General features: G+C 38.4%; 2 protein-coding genes across 2 annotated transcripts in view; both read right to left on the bottom strand.

The window, feature by feature from the left end:
* cers2b (ceramide synthase 2b) overlaps positions 1–19463 on the bottom strand; it is a 39063-nt gene extending 19600 nt beyond the window's left edge. Inside the window, exon 1 of the mRNA XM_056475322.1 lies at positions 19150–19463. The gene's annotated coding sequence lies outside the window, so the exon portion shown is untranslated. The remainder of the gene's footprint in view (positions 1–19149) is intronic.
* A 1285-nt stretch (positions 19464–20748) lies between these two features.
* celf3b (cugbp, Elav-like family member 3b) overlaps positions 20749–23658 on the bottom strand; it is a 36026-nt gene continuing 33116 nt past the window's right edge. Inside the window, exons 13-14 of the mRNA XM_056475039.1 lie at positions 22937–23075; positions 20749–21116 (exon numbers count right to left, since the gene is read on the bottom strand). Of these exons, the coding sequence (XP_056331014.1) occupies positions 22948–23075 (128 nt within the window). The 3' untranslated portion in view covers positions 20749–21116; positions 22937–22947. The remainder of the gene's footprint in view (positions 21117–22936; positions 23076–23658) is intronic.

A 23658-nucleotide genomic window follows, 5' to 3' on the forward strand; every position in this document is an offset into this window, starting at 1 on the left:
TATGTGAAACAATGAAAAGACTCGTGCAGCCGCCTTTACTTCTCTCCTGAACTTGAAAATAGGATTGGCAGAATCGTAGAAATGCTGGATTAAGATCATCTAGGGGGTCGAATCGAGATCGCCATCTTTTTAGGATTAATTGTGCAGCTCTATTTTTAATAATCATTTTTTTCTGGGCTTTTCGCCTTTATTTGATAGGACAGTAGAGAGTATAGACAGGAAAGCATGGGGAGCAGAGAGAGGGGAAGGATCGGCGAGGCAGAATCGAACTCGGGTCACTGTGAGCACAGGAGTGCATGTGTTGACGCACTACCCACTACACCACTGGCACCGACATTACTTTGTGTTTTTTTTTTTTTTTTTTTAGGACAACAGTACCTCCAGCAGAAAAGGGATCCAAAGATGTCATTTTAAATGGTAAAGCAACACTTATAATAGATGAGACATTCTAAAACTATTTATTTTACAGCAGTAATCACAATATCGTGAAACCGGGATATTTTTATCCAAGGTTATCACACCATCAGAATCTTTTACCGGCCCATGCCTAATTTTTATCATCTGTTCCCACAACAGGAAGGACACAGAAACTGTAACTTCAGCCAAGCTTTAAAACAGAAGTGTGTTTTACCACGTCACCGAATCAACTTCAGTTCTGTAAAACACATCAGCGGATCTCATTTCTTTTAAGAGTTCATTTAAAGTGGCACGATGGCTCAGTGGTTAGCACTGTGGCCTCACAGCAAGAAGGTCGCTGGTTTGAGTCCCGGCTGGGTCAGTTGGCGTTTCTTTCTGGAGTTTGCATGTTCTCCCTGCATTCGTGTGGGTTTCCTCTGGGTGCTCCGGTTTCCCTCACAGTCCAAACACATGCGCTATAGGGGAATTGATGAACTAAATTGGCCGTAGTGTATTAGTGTGTGGATGAGTGTGTATGGGTGTTTTCCAGTACTGGGTTGCAGCTGGAAGGGAATCCACTGCGTAAAAGGTATGATGAAATAGTTGGCGGTTCATTCCACTGTGTCTAATAAATAAGGGACTAAGCTTAAGGAAATGATAAAGAGCTCATTTATCTGACTGGCATGAGATGTAATGGAGTGCTGTGTGTGTTTGCTGCTGAAATATTTCCTCATTCTGTCCTCAAAAGCACATCGCTCAGTCATTTCTCTGCTTTGGACTGAACTCAGCTGCACTATTACATCATGTAAGAAAACATGACCTGTGTTTACCGTGCTTTTGCCTGTGATCTGTTTCTATGACACTTAAAACCTGTAAAGCTTCAAACTATATTTTCAGGAACACCAAATAACAGCAAATCCCCCCGGCTGCGTCTTTTACAGTCTGTTGCATCAGAAACCACATCCTTCCACACCAGCTCTTAAAGGGACAGTTCATCCGAAAATGAGAGTTTATGGTTAAAGGGACAGTTCATCCGAAAATCATTCAACTATCACAAAGCAGTTTGAGTATCTCTCATCAGTTAAACTTTTTTTGTTAAATATTGAAATCCAGTAGCCATTGACTTCTATAGTGTTTGTTTTCTTACTATGGAAGTCAATCCATTTCCAGCATTCTTCAAAATATCTTATTTTGTGTTCAACAGAAGAAGAAAAGGTTTGGAACCCCTCGAGATTGAGGAAGTAGTGAGTAAAATGTTATTTTTGTGTAAACTATCCCTTTAATAAAATACTCCACCTTTTGACAAAAGGCTCATTTTATAAGAGATGTGGTTCTTGTTCTGGCGGGGTCACTCTTAGCTTAGCTTAGCATAATGCATTGAAACAGATTAGACCATTAGCATTATGTTTAAAAAAAATTAGGTTTTGATAATAATTTAAAGCTGGAGTCTTCTGCAGCTTCATTATCTGATAAAAACAGACAAAAAAATAAAAAATAAATATTTTCTAAGCCAATATACTCTCATTCAAAATATCTATCTATCCATCCATCCATCCATCTATCTATCCCTCTATCCATCTATCTATCTATCTATCCATCTATCCATCTATCTATCTATCTATCTATCTGTCTATCTATCTATCTATCCCTCTATCCATCCATCTATCTATCCCTCCATCCATCCATCCATCCATATATCCATCTATCCATCCATATATCCATCTATCCATCCATCCATCCATCCATAAATCCATGTATCCATCCATCTATATATCCATCTATCCATCCATATATCCATCTATCCATCCATGTATCCATCTATCCATCCATCCATCTATAAATCCATGTATCCATCTATCCATCTATCCATCCATCCATCTATAAATCCATGTATCCATCTATCCATCCATCCATCCATCCATCTATAAATCCATGTATCCATCTATCCATCCATCCATCCATCCATCCATCTATCCATCTATCCATCTATATATCCATCCATCCATCCATCCACCTATCTATCTATCTATCTATCTATCTATCTATCTATCTATCTATCTATCTATCTATCTATCTATCTATCTATCTATCTATCTATCTATCTATCTATCTATCTATCTATCTATCTATCTATCTATCTATCTATCTATCTATCTATCTATCTATCTATCTATCTATCCATCCATCTATCCATCCATCCATATATCCATCTATATATCCATCCATCCATGTGTAACACCTGGTTTTATTGGATTTTTTGTTTTTGCTGTTATTTATTATAATATGTTTTGGTTTAATACAGCATATTATTTACAGTAAATAACTGAACGATTCTGCCTCATATGATTCATTGACAGTATTATTGATCAGTCAGATGTGATTGCCTTGAATTTAAGTTGCTTCGATTTAAAATTGAAAATTACAAGAATATCTTTGATGTATTTTTGTATTGCAATATAAAATAGCTTAGATGTAGCTACTTTTGCCAAGTAGCTTGTAGCTTAGCTTGCTACATTTCCCAGGGGGTAGCTTTTAGTGTAGTTAAGCTACATTTTAAGTAGAGTAGCTAATAGCTTAGCTCACTACATTTTTCAAGACGCTTTGCCAAAAACTGAAATGTTTTAACATAAAAAATAAAGAAATAAGATTTTCTCCAGAAGAAAAATGTGTAACGCTTTAGTTTAAGGAACAATTCACACTATTTAATATTGTTAATCGTCCTATTACCTGCCCATTATTAATATTTTAACTGTTTATTAGCACTTATGAAGCATGAGCTTATTTTACATCCCTAATCTCAAGACACAAACCCAACTGCTACCTTACTAACTATTAATAAGCAGCAAATTAGTAGTTCATTGTGCTAAATGTCTTATTAATGGTTTGCAATAGCATCAATTGTACATGTCAAATAAAGTGTACACAAAAATGATAATCGCAAATACTATGAAAACAATCTGTTACGTCTGACAGCACTTGAAAAATGTTTAATAAAGAAGAAAAATAATCACAGCAGGGCTTATAACTTTGTCTCCAGCTGTCGGTGTCTTACACCGCTAAGATTAATAGCAGTACACCACCTAAAAAGCGCCTGTGATGATTATAAATCCACAATGCAGTCACCACATCACACAAACCTCAGGTACAGCTGTGTGCTCAAATGAATCCAGCTCTGTAATGTGAAGAAACACACACACACATGCTCTTTCTCTTAAAGATGACTAAAATAACTGCTCCAACTCTAAATCTAGATCAGCTGCGGTCGCTCTGAAGGCTGTACATGATCGTCTGAGAATCGAGTCTGAATACATCTGCACAGTTCAGAGTCTAGGAGCCACAATGATGTTAATTATATGATTATATTATATTAAAGGGGACCTAATGTGCTTCTTTTTATAAGATGTAAAATGCATCTCTGCTGTGTCTAGACTCTAGAGTGTGTAGTAAAGTTTGAGCTGAAAATAACACACAAATAATATTTCTAACTCTCTGAAACTGACCCCTTTCAGGTTTTGATCCTGATTGTGGCGCTTTGGTGACTGTCGCTTTAAATGCAAATGAGATTGTGCTCTTTTTAAAAGAGGGCGGAGCTACAGATGCATATGCATAAGCATAGTGACAGATGTAAAACAGCACTAGCTGTGCTGTCAGTGCTGATCAGGTGTGCAGGTGTGCTTCAGTGTCAGTGTGTATTACCATTATTCAACATCCCTAATCCCATGTCTAAACCCAACTAATAAATATTTAAACAGTGTAACTCAATTTATAAAATATAATAAATTAAATATAATGCATTTATTTAAATAAATGCCTTATAAAGGCGACAGTAACTCAAATAAGCCCATTTCTTACAACAGAGGTCTGCAGAAGAGCATCTCTGAACACACAACACGTCCAACCTTGAGGCGGATGGGCTACAGCAGCAGAACACCACACCGGGTGCCGCTCCTGTCAGCTAAGAACAGGAAACTGAGGCTACAATTCACACAGGCTCACCAAAACTGGATAATAGAAGATTGGAGAAACGTTGCCTGGTCTGATGAGTCTCCATGTCTGCTGACACATTCTGATGCTCGGCTCACAATTTGGCCTCAACAACATGAAAGCATGGATCCATCCTGCCTTGTATCAGCGGTTCAGGCTGGTGGTGGTGGTGTAATGGTGTGGGGGAGATTTTCTTGGCACACTTTGGGTTCATTAGTACCAATTGAGCATGGTGTCAACGCCACAGCCTACCTGAGTATTGTTACTGACCATGTCCATCCCTTTATGAGCACTGTGTCTCCATCTTCTGATGGCTACTTCCAGCAGGATAACGCACCATGTCATAAAGCCCCAATCATCTCAGACTGGTTTCTTGAACATGACAATGAGTTCACTGTACTCAAATGGCCTCCACAGTCACCAGAGCTCAATCCAATAGAGCACCTTTGGGATGTGGTGGAACGGGAGATTGGCATCATGGATGTGCAGCTGACAAATCTGCAGCAACTGTGTGATGCTATCATGTCAATATGGAGCAAAATCTCTGAGGAATATTTCCAGTAGCTTTAACCAATATATCAATTTTTGATAGATAATTGAACAGTATAGCTTAATTTAAAACTTATTAATATAATATAATATAATATGATATAATATAATATGATATAATATAATATAATATAATATAATATAATATAATATAATATAATATAATATAATATAATATAATATGCAGTTATTTAATTAAACATAGCATGTGGTTTGCACTATTGTTTTAACACGCCATTTCTTTTTTAACTACTTATCTGAAATAGTATGCCTACAAAAGTTATTTCTAGCTTCTCTTTTCACACATGCCTCAGTGCAGATGTGGTCAGGTGGAGGAGAGTTGTGTAGTTTTTGAGCTTGTGTTAATGCAAGCATTTCTTTAGACATGCCTGTGCTCACGACACACCCGCTCCTGCGCTCTGATTGGCTGATCAGGTCATGTGAATGTACTCTGGCCATTCTCTGCTCAGCCTATCAGTGCGCTGTGTGTGTGTGTGGTAGGACAGAGGAAGTATCTGAAGTGTGTGTTGTTTCACAGAGTTTTTAATGCCTTGCACACATCACTACACGTATACATGCACAGTAAAAAGAGAAAACTTAAAGTACTTCAGTTTTTGGTAATAAATTAAATAGAAAATAATATATATTTTTAAGTGTAACAAGTTTGTTTAAAGGGCCAGTTCACCCCAAAATTAAAATTCTGTCAACATTTACTAATGTTTAAAGGGCACCTATGATGAAAACCATCTTTTGTAAGCTGTTTGGACAGAACTGTGTGTAGTATAGTGTGTATGGAAGTGATAGAAACACAATAAGTCTCTTGAAATCAAGTTAACTTTATGGTAATGAGCTATGACGCGGTTCGGCGCCAAGCAATCAGAATGAAGAAGTCCAGCGCTTGAGAGGAGTTCAGAGAACACAGACCTGTGAACTTGACCACAGTTGTTCCCAAGGGTTTGATTAGTGCGGTGGCCGGATTACCAATTATTTACTATGTTTTCTTACAGGAACATGCATTAAATAAGTTACTGGCGAGTTGGTGATGTGCATTAATGTTGTATATATTTATCTTAAAAAAAGCGGGAATCTCACGCGACAGTACAAAACTATTGCTGCTTCAGGATATTTCAGACATATTGGATAATTAAGTGGAGCAAAGCCACACCATACGCAACTTTCTCTTCCATTGTTAAATGAATTTAATAAGAAAATGCGCAACATTTTCACGCTAGAAAGCATGTTTATGCAGGAATGTAACTGATATGCTGCAACCGCCCCTTTAAATACGAGATCAATGTAGCGATGTTTGACGCTCTCGCCGCTGGAGCTGAAGGCAGACAGCGTTGTCGCCAGGGCGGCCAATTCAATTCAATTCAATTCCCCTTTATTTGTATAGCGCTTATACAATGTAGATTGTGTCGAAGCAGCTTCACATAAAAGATCATAGTAAATTGGAACAGTGTAGTTCAGTTTGTAGTGTTTAAGTTCAGTTCAGTTTAGCTCAGTTCAGTGTGGGTTTAAGTTAGCTCAGTTACATTGTGTTAATAGCTCTCTACTTAGAGTCCAACACTGAAGAGAAAATCCATCGATGCGCAGCTCTACAGATCCCGAACCATGCAAGCCAGTGGCGACAGCGGCCAGAGCAACCTTGGACGCTCTCACCGCTTTCGGTGTGAACGCAGAGTTATGTTAATTTTCACGTTGTGTCAAAACACGATTTGTGTAGATAATCGCTGTATACTCTCTGTTTGACTCGAGTACGATAATTTTACTGTAAAATACGATAATTTCGAGATTCTGATACGATACTTTGACATTTTCAATCTGGCAACACTGATCTAAAATAAAGGTTAATATGAGTGGGCAATTCTTATTGATATTCTCAAACATAACACAACAATAATAACATTAGGCCTATGTGGAGCTCTACTGTTGGTTTAAATGATACAATTTGTATAGACTTTGAATGACTTTAAATTCAATTCAATTCACCTTTATTTGTGTAGCGCTTCTACAATGTGGATTGTGTCAAAGCAGCTTCACATAGAGGATCATAGTGAATGTAAACAGTGTAGTTCAGCTTTCAGAGTTTAAGTTTAGCTCAGTTCAGTGTGGTTTAATAATCACTACTGAGAGTCCAAACACTGAAGAGCAAATCCAACGATGCGCAGCTCTACAGATCCTGAACCACGCAAGATAGTGGCGACAGCGGCGAGGAACAAACTTCACCAATTGACCAAAGTGAAGAATTAAAACACCTGGAGAGAAACCAGGCTAAACATGTCCTGGTTGTTAATTCACAGTAAAGCGATGACATCAGAATATAATTATTCATAATTCTAAAGTTTAATTATCATGTTTGAGACGTACGCTTGTGCTTTTCATTGACACTGACATATCGTTTATCAGCCCAGCCCTACTTCAGACCCTGTGTGTGTTAGGGTGGGCGATATGACCCTAAAATTAATATGACGGTATTTTTCATCTTTTGAACGGTGCCGGTATAATATCTGGTATTACTTTCAATAGCAAAATAATCTACATCTCAAGGAAGACGGACAAAAGAAAGTCTCACTTCTATCACTCTTTAAAAGTTTTGGTTTGGTTCATTGTGAATGCTCAGTCTCGTTATGAGCTGATCTCATTTCTCTGTGTTGGTGGAATAAAGCAGGCGAGTCAGCCGCACCAATTTATGAGCAGCAGAGCAGGATTCTCATGATGACCACCGGCGCAATTCCGCTCTTTGTTATGAGCTGTAGTTTCAGTGTAAACTTAGTAAAGGTGAGTTTCTTTGACGATGATGTGTACAGTGTTAGATTTTATATTTAGCGGACATTTGCGCTGAACACGCGGTGAATGCAACGCATCGAGATTCAGGCACCTTCTCCAAAACACTCGATTGATCTCAGCTGGCGGATCAACATTTACCTCATGTCGATGATCGCTGTCATCTGCCGCCATTATTATATTATAACTTTAGGTGAGGTTTGCAAACCTGTGCAACTTTTCACTCTTCAGCCGTTTGCATTTCCTGCAGTAACAAAAGCTCCCTGTTATCTGACAGCGTGAAGCGTTGAGTGTCTGACAGCTAATATGAACCAATACAGCAGCAGGGTAGAGCGATTCAGCAAGTTTATAGAGAAAATCAAATCAGATTGCACTACAACCATTATATCAGACACACAAATGCTCCCAAATATATTATGAGGGCGCAATAGATTACATTTCGGGTGCTCATGCGACCAAAATGGTTGCCAATTTCGAGCCCTGTAGTATAAGCACATGTATTCAGACCACAACTGAACGTTTGAAGAAAATTGAATGCCTTATTATTTAGAATGAGCTATTATTGATGTAAATGCAGCCGTTCAAGCCGCATAATGATTTATTACGGTATTGACTGGTATTAGAAAATCCATGTCGTGGCGCAATGTCACACCGGTGATGACTATGGACACCGGTTGCACCGCCCCACCCCTAGTGTGTGTGTTTATTTAGTGTGGTCCACTTGTGATCGGATCAACAAAAACCCATATTAACATCAGGAGAAAACAAGGCGAACTACAGTTCAAGATAAGCAGTGATTAAACGATCAGATGAACAAGCTGAAATGCAAAAAACATTCACAAGACAGCCTTAAAAGAGCCAAATCACTTCAAACCTACTCCATAAATCTCACAAGCATGCTTCTCTAAACGATATTACTTGATCAAGCTGTTATATGGAGCATAACGGAAACAAAAAGAGGAGCAAAACCCCCCGCTGAGTCACATATAGACGTTAAAGGAACACAGATACTGAAGAAACCACCCCAGCAACCGCATGTCAACATGGCAGATACCACACAGAACACCTTAGCAACCACATAGCAATGCCCTGACAACCACTCACAACAGCTGATCATCGAGGCGTTGGAGAAAAGCACAGAAAGGGCGGTGTTTACACGAGAGAAGATACTACTGCAGGAAACCTGACGTCATTACATTCCTGACACATCATCATCATCATCATCATCATCATCACTGCTTTGAGTGCTGTAATAATCATAAATACAGTGGAATGACAGCTGCACAATACATCGATAAATAATCATTATTGTGATATTCAATATTCATTTTCCTTCTGCTTAGACCAGGGGTGTCAAACTCAGATCCTGAAGGGTCGCAGCCTTGCACAGTTTAGTTCCAACCCTGCTCCAACACACTCACCTGTAGGTTTTAAACAAGCCTGAAGGACTCAATTAGTACGATCAGGTGTGTTTAATTAGGGCTGGAGCTAAACTGTGCAGAGCTGCGGCCGTTTGATACACCTGGCTTAGTCCCATATTGATCAGGGGTCGCCACAGCAGAATGATCCACCACCTTATCCAGCATGTTTTACACAGCGGTTCCCTTCCAACTGCAATCCAGTACTGGGAAACACCCATACACTCTCATTCACATCCACACAACCAATTAAGTTCATATTGCACATGTGTTTGGACTGTGGAAACCGGAGCACCCGGAGGAAACCCACGCCAACACGGGGAGAACATGCAAACTCCAAACTGAAACACCAACTGATCTAGTCGGGACTTGAACCAGCGACCTTCTTGCTGTGAGGCAACAGTGCTAACCACTGAGCCACCCTCTTTAGTGTGTCATTTCCAGTCAAGAACAAAAAACAAAACTTGCTGGTTAGATAAAACTAAACTTACACCAGAATTTGCCAGGGGTATGAATAATTTCAGGCTTGACTGATTGTTATATATAATATAAGTAATTATATTAACTGATTGATTGACTGTTAAATTTAACACATGTTATGTTTAGTGCAAGACATTTTTTTAGGGATGCAATAAAATTAAAACTCTGGGCCGACACCAAAAATGCTATCAGAGTATTCCTAATGTGTGTGTGTGTGTGTGTGTGTGTGTGTGTGTGTGTGTGTGTGTGTGTGTGTGTGCGTGAAAAAAGAGTTTCAAATAAATAAAGTAAATGAATCAGCAGGCTGCTCAGTGTTTGTAAAGAGAGCTACAACTATTTGGGAGTCAAATGTCCATCAGATCAGTGGCCCTGTGTAAACGGGTTTGCCGTGCAGTAATTAGGGTGTGTTACGGGCGGATTTTTGCTGATCATACGTTTGTTTAGGCAGCTGAATCAACAGTGGTGCGTCTCTGTATAATAACATACACACCGGGCAGCTGATTTCCCTGCAGAGGCGATCGATTAAATCATTGTTTTCTAATTCTAGTCTGCAAGGATCCTGTGGCATAGAGCTAACCAAATTTCACCACTAAACAAATGCATTATAGATTAAAGAAGTGGAGGCGGGGCTTATGAGTTCAGCTCATTATATAGAGGAAACGTAAATATTCATTTTCACAAATCAATATCATTCAGACATATGCACATTTATAGTAACATGTCTGCGTTCGATATCGCATACTTCCCTACACTGTAAAGAATTACTGCTAAATATATAAGTGAACTGTAAGTTAACAATCAGAATTGTGCTGAAAACTGCAATTGTTCATTTACAGTTCACTAGTAAACTTTACAGTACTTTTTAAAGTATTTTTTTACCGTATTACTGGCAATTTTGGTTCCTGGTAATACTGTAAAATGTACAGTTGAACTGTAAATTAATAATTAGAATTGTGCTGTAAAATTGTAATTGTTAATGTACAGTGCGTTTGTAAATTTTACTGTATTACTGGAAAACAAAATTCCCATAATAAATGACTAAAAATGACAGTATAAATGACCATTAAACTAACAATTACAGTTATGTTGTAAAATTGTGATGGTTAATTTGCAGTGCTTATGAAAGTTTTACAGTATTACTGGGATCCAAAATTCCCATTAAAAAATTACTGTAAAAATGACAAGTTACCAATTACAATTTGGCTGCATAATTGTAGTTGTTAATTTTCAGTGCTTTTGTAAAATTTTACAATATTACTGGGAACCAAAATTGCCGTAAAAAAACAACTGTAAAAATGACTAAAAATGACTAGTAAATTAACAATTAGAATTGTGCTGTAAATTTGATATTGTTATTACTGGGATGAAAACTTCCAGAATACGGTAAAAAAATTACTGTAAAAAAAAAACACAAGTGAACTGTAAAGGAACAATTCCAATTGTGCTGTAAGTTTGTAATTGCTAATTTTGCTGTACAACGCAATACTTTCTACATTCGCACTTGTACACAGCACCTTATATCAATATACAATGCAATACTTTCTACATTCACACTTGTACACAGCACCTTATAACCTGTATAATTATAACAATCTGTACATACAACTCAACATCCAGGTTTCTTCACTAACCGCATCTGTTTAGTGTTCATCATTTTTTTTTTTTTATTTTATTTTTTTTTCAGATTTATTTTGTGTTGTCACATGTCACTTTATGTACACTGGAAGCTTCTGTAGCCAAAACAAATTCCTTGTGTGTGTGAAGCACACTTGGCAATAAAACTGATTCTGATTCTGATTCTGATTTTTAGTGCATTTAAAAATTTTACAGTATTACTGGGAATCAATATTGCTGTAAAATTACTAAAAATTACTGGTAAATGAACAATTACAATTGTCTTGTAAATTTGTATTTGTTCCTTTTTAATGTGTCTGTAAATTTTACAGCATTACTGAGAATCAAAATTCCTGTAAAAATTACCAGTAAATTCATCATTAGACTACATTAGCGCTGTAAAGTTGTAATTGTTCATTTACAGTACTTTTGTAAATTTTACAGTAGTGCTTGGACCCAGGCGACGCAGTGGCACAGTAGGTAGTGCTGTCGCCTCACACCAAGAAGGTTGATGGGTCGCTGGTTCGAGCCTCGGCTCAGTTGGCGTTTCTGTGTGGAGTTTGCATGTTCTCCCTGCGGGTGCTCCGGTTTCCCCCACAGTCCAAAGACATGCAGTACAGGTGAATTGGGTAGGCTAAATTGTCTGTAGTGTATGAGTGTATGTGTGGATGTTTCCCAGAGATGGGTTGCGGAAAAATGTGCTGGATAAGTTGGTGGTTCATTCCGCTGTGGCGACCCCAGATTAATAAAGGGATTAATCCGAAAATGAATGAATGAATGAATGCTGGGAACCAACGTTGCCAGTAATACGGTAAAAAAAAATTACAAGTGAACTGTAAATTAACAATTACAATTTTACACAACAATTCGAACTATTAAGAAGAAAGATACTTGTTTTTTGGGACATGTTTATTTAAAGTAATCAGGATGAACGTACAATGTGCTTTCAAAAATACAATCAATTATAAACCAATTTTAAAGACAACAGAAGCTATTTAGCTCTTCACTACTATTGATTTTTGCCCAGAAGGACTGTAAATGCTCCAGGATATTGAGTGAAATTAATGAAGACAAAATTAGAGATAAGAAAAGCTAGATGCCCATAACTGGAGCACGCTGTAGACTGACTGACTGCAGTGAAACTGACCAATCGACAGCTTCATCTTTCTCTTTTAGTGGCTCCAGTGTCATTAAAGCATCAGAATGTTTACATCTTGCATTTCCCATCTACGCCAATTCTCAATGTAGCATTCACTCATAAAAATAAATAAGTGTTGCATGCAAACCTGTTGCAAACAATTTATTTGTGTTGAATTTAAACAAATTAAATTTAATAATGTTCAACTCAATTTGTTTGTTTAAATTCAGACAAATTAACGTAAAAAAATTGAGTAAATCCAAGGAATCATCTATGAATTTTTTTTTCAGCATACAGTCCTTTACTTATATCCTTTTCCACCTGTAAGCTCCTTTAGTTCCCATCAAATAGGCCTTTGTCGATATAATCAACAAAATCAATGATGATAATGTGTCGACATCAATACTTTTAATCAATAAATCCTTTTATATTATTTTAAATGCAACCTTTTACTTTTGTTTTCACGTTTTGAAAGTAAAGGCTAATTACAAACCACAAAATTGCAAACCTTAAATGAACATCAGTTCAGTCTAGCTCAGGCATGGGCAAAGTCGATCCTCGAGGATCCGGTGTCCCTGCAGAGTTTTGCTCCAACACTAATCAAACACACCTGAACACCCTAATTAGTGTCTTCAAGATCACTAGAAAGCTACAAGCAGGTGTGTTTGATTAGGGTTGATGCAAAACTATGCTGGGACACCGGCCCTCCAGGATCGAGTTTGCCTATCCCTGGTCTAGCTGGTAGCTACTAGTGTTATTACGATACTGGAATTTCCAACTTCGATACGATACCTTGAAATATTGATATTTGATACCATTTTTGATACAACGAGGAACAAATTCCATAACATTAAGAGAATACAAGTGTGAACAGGGAAAAAATACCATACAATGTTTTGTATTTTCACGTAATCTGACCTTTCCGATGTCATTTACAATGTGCGTGGCTTCACTGCGTTAAAGAAACCTTTAGTTTCAATATGCAGCAGTTTTACCATGATTAAACAACATATTGGAGTGTGAGTTTCTCTAAAGTAAACAGTCAAAACTACTTTCGTTTCACTATAAACACATGACCCAGATCCCAGAACTCATTCATTCATTTTCCTTTCCACAGCGGAATGAACCGCCAACTATTCCAGCATATGTTTAATGCAGCAGATGCCCTTCCAGCCGCAATCCACTACTGGGAAACACCCATACACTTTCACATTCACACACACACACACTACGACCAATCTAGTTCATCCAATTGACCTATAGCGCATGCGTTTGGACTGCGGGCGAAACTGAAGTCTTCAGAGGCATTGCCGGTTATTTCTGGAAGGAATTGAGGCGATCGGCATCTAAGCGAACACACTTTTCTCGAAAATAGGCTTAATTTACAGCTCCTCTAGAGTTAAACCGGTGAGTTTTACCATTTTTGGATCCATGCAGGAGCACTTTTAGCTTAGCTTAGCATAGATCATGGAATCAGATTAGACCATTAGCATCTGGTTCAAAAAATGACCAGCGTTTTGATCATTAGTTTATATTTAAAGCTTGACTCTTCTGAAGTCATGTACTAACACTAAAATAAAATTAATAGCTCCGTGAACAAATTAAAATGCTAATGGTCTAACCCGATTCAATGATCTATGCTAAGCTAAGCTAATAGTGTTCCCAAATGACCCGGAGATCGGCTAAAGCAATTCAACAATGGTAAAAAAAACAACAGTTTAATTCTAGGGGAGCTGAAAAATGAGAATATATTTATATAATGCCCAGTCTATAACCTCCGCATAATTTCACCTCACACTGTTAATAATTTCCTGTTACTTACTGTAAATCAATTACAGCACAAATACAGTATTTACATCATTATTTATCTCACTGTATATGTATTTACAGTATTGCAACTAAAATATACAGAAATTTTCAAAATGCAGTGTTAAAATACAGTAACATACTGCATAATTGTCCTACAGTAATCATATCACACTTCACATTACAGTTAAATACTGTCATTTACAAAGATCGTTAACAGTTCATCTACCTTAGATTAACAACACTGAACAGAATAAACAAATGAAGTCTCAGAATGCTCCTGTAATTAAATCAGACCCTGTCAGTCCTTCAGATCAGGTTAAAACGATCACGTCAACAACAAATCAATGATTGCAGTCAACAAAGCTGATGTACAGAGAGCACAACAGTGATGAAAGACGTGCTTTACTGTGGGGAAACCTGCTGAACGCATCCTAACAGCCAACAATCACGCTGATGGAACATTAATGGAGCGATTTTGCATTGCTGTCTGCTTCATTTGGGTATTAAAATCAGACTCGAGTGCGGGACGACTGGGAAAATCATTTTAGCAAATGTTTTATAGATCGCATTATGCTTTCAGATGGAGAGCATTGGAGGCTAAACGGCAGGCGTTTAATTCAGCACTCAAGTTTCACATGATGATGCTTTATTAGTAACAAACAGGACGCAGGGTTTATCTTGCTTTTACATCATTCGTAAGGAATAATTGACAATTATCGTACCCTTAAAATATTGTTTAGATTTTGTATTTCAGATGTTTTTGTCCTGTGTGTAGGACTAGACTATTACACATCACATCCAAAGCCTTCTGTTGTGTTTTAATGCGATTTTTGACTGCTGTACACTGTGTTTTGTGATTAGGCGTGGGCGGTACACCGGTGTCATAGTCATCACCGGTGTGACATTGCGCCACGACATGGATTTTCTAATACCGTCAATACCGTAATAAATCAATTATGCGGCTTGAACGGCTGCATTTACATCAATAATAGCTAATTCTAAATAATAAGGCGTTCAATTTTCTTCAAACGTTCAGTTGTGGTCTGAATACATGTCCTTATACTACAGGGCTCGAAATTGCGACCATTTTGGTCGCATGAGCGCCCGAAATGTAATCTATGCGCCCTCATAATATATTTGGGAGCATTTGTGTGTCTGAATATAATGGTTGTAGTGCAATCTGATTTGATTTTCTCTAAAAACTTGCTGAATCGCTCTACCCTGCTGCTGTATTGGTTCATATTAGCTGTCAGTCACTCAACGCTTCCCGCTGTCAGATAACAGGGAGCTTTTGTTACTGCAGGAAATGCAAACGGCTGAAGAGTGAAAAGTGCACAGGTTTGCAAACCTCACCTAAAGTTATAATAATAATAATGGCGCAGATGACAACGATCATGACATGAGGTAAATGTTGATCCGCCAGCTGAGATCAATCGAGTGTTTTCGGAGAAGGTGCCCGAATCTCGATGCGTTGCATTCACCGCGTGTTCAGCGCAAATGTCCGCTAAATATAAAGTCTAACACTGTACACATCATCGCCAAAGAAACTCACCTTTACTAAGTTTACACTGAAACTACGGCTCATAACAAAGAGCGGAATTGCGCCGGTGGTCATCATGAGAATCCTGCTCTGTCTGCTCATAAATTGGTGCGGCTGACTCGCCTGCTTTATTCCACCAACACAGAGAAATGAAGATCAGCTCATAACGAGACTGAGCATTTACAATGACCCAAACCCAAACTTTTAAAGAGTGATAGAAGTGAGACTTTCTTTTGTTCGTTCTTCCTTGAGATGTATACTATTTTGCTATTGAAAGTAATACCGTGATATTATACCGTCACCATTCAAAAGATGGAAAATACCGTGATATTAATTTTAGGTCATACCGCCCACCCCTATTTGTGATTCACAAGTGTTTATTTACAGTGGTGAATTGCATTATGGGATGTTGATCTCTGCTCTGTCCACTTCTGATGGTGAAAATTCAACTCTACAGTTTAACATAGTGACTTTTATAGCTGTTTGTTTGTAAACAGAGAGGGAAACCCCTGTATTTGACTTATATTTTGCTCAAAAAATGTTTAATAAAGTTTTAATAAAGGCTTTAACTCTTAAGTAACCATTTTTGGGAAAATACCGGATATATATTGTATCCCGTCATTCCTCCTAATACCGGGATATGATATTTTGCCCATATATCACCTAGCCCTATTGCGATCTCTCGCACGCCTCCATACTGAATGCATCCCCAAACCATGATTTTTCCTTCACCAAACTTGACTGATTTCTCTGAGAATCTTTGCTCCATGAGGGTTCCAGTAGGTCTTCTGCAGTATTGGGGATGATTCATATGACAAAAAATCTGCCACTTTTCCAAATGATCAACCAGATTTGTTGTACAAGACTTTTGTCAGGTAGTGTACAGTATATATATATATATATATATATATATATATATATACAGAGGGACTTTTCAAAATAGATCTGATCACTAGAGCAAAGTGTAACAACCAGCCTCACTCTCCTGTTCTTATCCACTAATGTAGTCAGATCGATGCAGGTTTATGTTAATTAGGTCAAAGGTATAAGCAAACGTTAGAAGATGGAATGTGTCATGCTTGTGTTCAGCTCTTGGTTTATTAGTCACATCCTGCGCATGATTCAAGCGGACACACACACACACACACACATCGGCAATGGTGCCTCATGCTGGCGTGTAGAGTCGAGGATATTCTATTTTGGGATTTTTACAATTCAAGATGAAAACCCAAATGTGTGTGTGTGTGTGTGTGTGTGTGTGTGTGTGTGTGTGTGTGTGTGTGTGTGCGTGTGTGCGTGTGTGTGTGTGTGTGTGACCTGATGAAGCGACAGTGTTGGGTAAATGTTTCATAGGAGATGAACAGAAAAAAAAGCTGACCAAATGAAAACACGTTGACTTTTGAACTGTGGTCCATCATCCGATCCAGCTTAAATAGACACACACACACACACACACACACACACACACACACGTCTATCTGGCTGTCCAAATGGGTATTCTGACCGAATTGTTTTGTATTTAACTCTAACCTTAAAACATTTAACCATTTTAAATCCCATATACTGTAGCACATGCAGTTATTAACAAAGGTAAAGGCCTCCTGTAGTAAAATAATTGTACTTTCACTAAATAAAAGGTCTTGATTTTAAATCAGAAGTCCTTAAACATTTTAATCTTGACCCATTCTGGTTAAAACAGTCATTAAATGACTAAACAAGGCGGCTGAAAATGCCTGTAGTCTAGTGCAATGTTTTCCATAAGTGGAAGAGATGTAGAAGTGAGCTCACGCTGACGGATAAAATCAGAGACGATTCATTTAGGAAAAATGCCTGGAGAAAGAAGATGCACGGAGTAATAAAAAAGCAATGCTTGATAAGATGAAAGGACAGGAGTGATTAAATAAGGAGTAAATCAATGCACTGAAAGGATTTGCATATGGTGGCCATTATATTGGCCCTCCATCTATTGTTCCCAAAGGGCCTTTCAGCTCCAGGCGAGACATTTGACCCCACACTTAGCCTAATAAAGGCCCTATTAAACCTCCACTGTGCTCTCTTTGCATGCTTTTTAATGAGAACTTTACAACGTACTTTTCTTACACAAGTAATACACTCCATCAATAATCAATATTGAAAACATTCGTCTCAAAATTAAATCAAACTTTCCCTAAAGGCTCAATGCTACATTTAACTTGACATAAAATTAATATACAAGTTAAAAGTTTCCTTACTTTTTATCGTCATGTTGTTTCTGTGCTCTTACTCACATTTTTTTAGCCTTTCTAAACCCACACACAAAATATTACAGTAATTACTATAGTGTTTTTGAACTATACTATAGTAAAGTACTTGAATTAATCCGTTTTAGTAACTCAATAGTTGCGATGTTAACACAACAACTACAGTAATAAACACAGTACTGTTGGTTTTTATCACTAAAGGGTATAATATACTACAATACACCTGTTTAATCGTAAAAACTAAAGTATACTACAGTATTTTTTACATTTTATGAGTTCACTAAATTTAATACCACAGTTATAGCATTACTAATGTGCTGCAAATGCTACAATATACAGTACACTTTACTAAAGTATGGTTCAAACACAATAGTGGTGACTGTAAATTACTAAAGTATTTATTTCACGTGAAAATTAGCACATTCTATAGACGTTAATTGTTTTATTATAGTCTACAGCTAGTTATAAATACTCCTGGCTAAGTTTATAACCCTAACAGAGCCAGTTCTGCACATTTACAATAACCTTTTTAACTTATTTTACAAGTATAAGGGCACTTCTGCATACAAACTGATCTCCAAAATGTTCTTAAAGGGATAGTTCACCAACAAAATTAAACTTTACCCACTTTTAACTCTCCCTCGTGTGCTTCCACAGAGGTAAAGTGTGTTTTATATTCGGATATTCAGACATTCACCTTTATAATATAATCTCAGGGAAGTATTCTTTGCAAATTCTAAATAGGGGGATCATATTTGCAGCAAATGACTGTCAAAGTACAACATTGTTCAGTCAATTAGATAGTGTTAATGTTGTTTAGTAGTCATACTTGCATGCTAATTCCAACCGAATATCCAAAGTAACATGGTAAACAATATAGAGACTGCTAACGAATGTGCGAATATAAAACCAACTTTACCTCTATTGTGCTTCCAGACCTTTAAAAGAGTTTATTTTATTTGCTAAACACTTCAGAAGACCCTTTTAAGAAAGCTGAAATCACTGACTTTCATAGTAGGAAAGCAAACACTATGGGATTCAATGGTTATACATTGTATTCAATGGTTACACATCGTATTACTGGGTGAACATCCTAAATGATGACAGAATGTTCATTTCTGTGTGAACTAGCCCTTTAAGTAGGTACACGCATGCAGTAATGTTGTAATAAACAGAGGAAGTAACGTTACTCACTTCAGTGTGTGGTGGAGTCGGTCAACGCAAACCGGACCGTGATGGTGCTTTTGATGATTATGAGGATAATAATGATATCCCGAGGCTGTTCCTCGCGGTTTTAAACGCTTCGTTAGTGGACTTACGGTTCGGTCAGGCTGTTTACCACCCTCATCTCTGCCCTCAGATCGCAAAAAGTTTTCTAGGCGGTAAATATCGGTGTGACGGAGAGAGAACCCGCTACGGAGAGTTTGAATGGTATTTCCTGATTGTCGGAGTTTTCTTCCGCTTGGATCCGGTGATGAACGCGCGTCGGTACCTCACGTAGGATCGGCGAGGAGAGAGAAAGAGAGAGAGAGAATAACGGAACGGGCGGGGCTTAAACATCATCATGACATCACAGAGAGAGGGAGAGAGAGAGAGAGAGAGAGAGAGAGAGAGAGAGAGAGAGAGAGAGAGAGAGAGAGACTCTTCTTCCGGACTCTAAAATAAGGCAAAGCTTGACTTAGCCAACTTACTTTCTAAAGTTTAAAGTCCACCTGAAATCAAAACTCATCATATTAATTTTGTTAGCTCACATTGCCAGTTCTGTGGTGAACAATTCATCAGTGCAGGTCATTATGAAAAAATAAATAGTTTGCCCTTGTAATCTTTAATTTATATCTGTAAATGCACTTCCTGTTTGTTTACAGTTAAATTCTCAGATTAGGTCTGTCTGGGGTATTGGGCGTGGCTAACATATAGCACAAATACACAAATAGCTCCGCCTTTTCATATATAGCCCCTCCCCTTAAGAAGAAGCTCCGCCTCTCCAGCTAACTGAGCAAAGTGTTCAATAATACACACTGCTTTTTAACAGTTGAATAAGTGCATCATCCGGGTATTTAAAGTGTACATATTTTCAGTCTGTCTGCACTACAGCACTTATACTATTTATACTACAAAATGGCATAGTGTATAGGTACGCAATTTGGGACACACCTTATGTTTTGGTCATTTTCAATCTGAGTATCTGCCTTTGCATTTTTATTGGCTCCTTCTCTGATGAAGTCAGCTTGATCCTTCAGCCACAATATTCTTAGCCACGCCCCTATTACTGTTAGTTTGCTGTGAGGGAATGAAGCAAAAAAGAAAGCCCCGCCCCCTACTCAATATTCAGTCCCACTACAACATGCTGAAATAAAAGTCTCAGCAACTCCAGATTCACACAGACCATAATTAGTAGTTACAAACATTTTAAAAATCTAAAGAACGTTTTTAAACCATAAAGAAACCTTTTCTCAACCTTTGTTTATCCTAATCTTGTCTAAAATGCTCCAAACGTTGCTGTTTATTCACATATATTTGTCATACCACATATTATACAAATAAAAAAGTGACTCTTTTATTAACACCTTTATTTTCTTTAAATTAGAAACAGACATTTGATCAAAAAAGACATAAATATCAATACTGTAATTCATATTTCAATAAGTTACAAAGATCAGTAATTGCTTAATAATGCACGTCTCTTAAAACATGGAAAACAGGAGAGCGAGTGTCCTTCAAACATGAACAAACTGATGAATTAAAAGATCAAATATTAAAACTTGCATCCCATTATTAATGAAACAGTAAGATGTGCTTGACAGATGAACAATATTAATACTGTAATAGCATTTTTTAAAAGCTTGAGCTTATTTTTTAACCTGATAATGTCATTTATTGTCGCTGGTCTTCTCTTTTTTATTTATTTCTTGTTATTATTTGTTTATTATGAATATTGATACTGTTTTGTACATTTCAGAGCTTCGATGGTCCACAGGAATATAGTGTTTGCATGTTCTTTTGTCAACACTATTGACATCTTTAACTTTCAGCATGTGCTTTCTGTACTTTTTATGTTGATCATTTGCATACACACACACACACACACACACACACACACACACACTCTGAAGTGTGCAACATCTCGTGATTGAATCAGTCGCTCTTCAATAATCTTCATCCTACAAGAGAACGAGACAGAGACTGCATTAACCCGCTGTTCAGTTTCACGCTTTGACTGTCGCCTAAACTCAATTCTTGAGTTTTTTTGGCACAACTTAATTGTTTTATGGTCAATCTACTTAACTTAGTTTAAATAAAAATTTTTAAATGGCTCAGTGGTTAGCACTGTTACAGCAAGAAGGCCGCTGGTTCAAGTCCCGGATGGGTCAGTTGGCATGTCTGTGTGGAGTTTGCATGTTCTCCCTGTGTTGGTTTCCTTCCAGGTGCTCCGGTTTCCCCCACAGTCCAAACACATGCGCGATAGGGGAATTGGACCGTAGTGTATGAGTGTGAATGTGAGTTTGTATGGGTGTTTCCCAGTACTGGGTTGTGGCTGGAAGGGCATACGCTGTGTAAAACATATGCTGGATAAGTTGGCGGTTCATTCCGCTGTGGGTCGACCTCTGATGAATAAAGAGACTAAGCTGAAGGAAAATGAATGAATTAAATTGTGTGTGCTGGAGGTGTGATCCTACACATGTGATGACCTGTGCATGGATCCCTACAAACTGATAGGCATGGCCGTGCACAGGGGGGTGGCCCGGTGGCTAGAGCCACTGTCCCTTTGCCCTCATTGGCTAAGGTGCCCCTCTTGCTCAGTCGCCTCCCCCCCTCCCAGCTCTTCACTTTTTGATTGCCCAAGCACCAACCACCCCCCCACTAACCCCCCCCCCCCCCCTCACTTTGCGATCACCCAACAACGCCCCCCGCGCTCTTCACTTTGCGATCGCCAAACCCCTAACCCCGCCCACCAACCACTCCCCCCAACCACACCCACCACCCCTCGGCTCTTCACTTTGCGATCACCCAACAACGCCCACCTCCCCCCCCCACGCTCTTCACTTTGCGATCGCCAAACCCCTAACCCCACCCACCAACCACTCCCCCCAACCACACGCACCCTGCACCCCATCCCCCACCCCCCCGGCTCATCACTTTGCGATCTCGTTGAGCACCTGCCCCTGTCAGGGTCTGTGCACGGGCCTGCTAATAGGTGTGAACCAAATTACCCAATTACGACCGCAATGGGATGACCTAAACAACAGCTGAAACATCGGTTAAAGGGTTCCAGCTGAGCAAACTCTCAATGGTTTGTTTGTAGTTGGTATAAAGTACAACAAAAGTCTAATATTCATGAAGGACAATGCATTTACATTGCTGCTAAAGAGCTATAAACTCTTCTCCCTGAAAGAACTTTGACCAACTTACTTATCTTATATAGTAAAGATCCTATGAAGTGGGATTTTTGTCTGATGTGTGACATATTTTGAAATGAAACATGAAGACAGGGTGGGACTTAGAGTAGCTCCTCCCCTTCTAATAAAACTGCCAATAGCATCTTGCAAGGGGTGGGGTCTGTCAAATACTAGAGAGCATTTGATTGGTCAAAAGATTTAATGAGAAACTGAAGTATGAGGTCACGTGAACAAAAAATTGTTGATCCATTTAGGCAGAAGGGACTAACCACAAGTTCTGGATGTTTATATCTTCTTAATGCAAATTGTGTCACTGTTTTTGAGCGCACTAGCTTAGAGATATCATAAAAGCTAAAATGACAGCTACTAACATCTAAAAAAACTTTGCTTTCATTAAATAATCCATCAAAATCTAACAGTATACTTCATAAGATTCATAAACCTGAATTTCATAAGGGAAGGATCAAATACTTAAGCTGAAAGTGTCTTAAGTCTAATGTCTATTAAATCGTGCTATCTCTGATTTATAATTTAGTTCATCTTCCATGTTGTGTTCTTATTATTCCCTGTACATTTCCTCTCACCTGTGTCAGTCTCAGTAGGGCCTGTTGGCATCTTTGGGCCTCTTCAGCTGCACTTTGAGCCTCTTCATGCCGATCTGAAAGCCGTTCATGGCCTGGATGGCCGTCTGAGCACTCGCTGGATTATCAAAGCTCACAAACCCTGACGAACAGAAAAACATTCAGAGGTCATGCAAAACTCAGTACCTTAATGTAAGTTCCTGAATGACACACTATACACTACACATTTGTACACTCGACCTTGTAGTGTATGAGTTTAGCATCATTTCAAAGGGAACACAAGATTTTTTTATTAGCCAGAAATTCATACTATTTCCCAGTGTACACTCTACAGTTGTTCAATTAGTGAAATGAATGACCAAACTAGCAAATAGTCCCTCTGTCATGAGTACTCTTAACCACCAGGAGGCGGCATTGTCACTAATGTAGGAAAATTTTAAATGCACAATCCAAAATAGAGTATTTCAACTTTAGCACCAATAGCTCCACCCACTTAACCATCTGCTCTTCCCCTTCATCATCAGCTACTTCTCCTTTACATAAGCACCTCCCTTTTAAGCAGCAGCTCCTCCCCTTTCATTATGAGCTCATACCCTTAATCAGTAGCTCCACCAATTAATCAGAAGCTCCTCCCTTTCTTAAGTAACTCTTGCTCCTTCACTATCAGCTCCTCCCATAATCAGCAGCCACTCCCCCTTTATTAGCAGCACTTCCCCTCAGTCAGC

The sequence above is a fragment of the Danio aesculapii genome, chromosome 16 (genome assembly GCF_903798145.1).
Source record: "Danio aesculapii chromosome 16, fDanAes4.1, whole genome shotgun sequence".
Taxonomy (NCBI): Eukaryota; Metazoa; Chordata; class Actinopteri; order Cypriniformes; family Danionidae; genus Danio; species Danio aesculapii.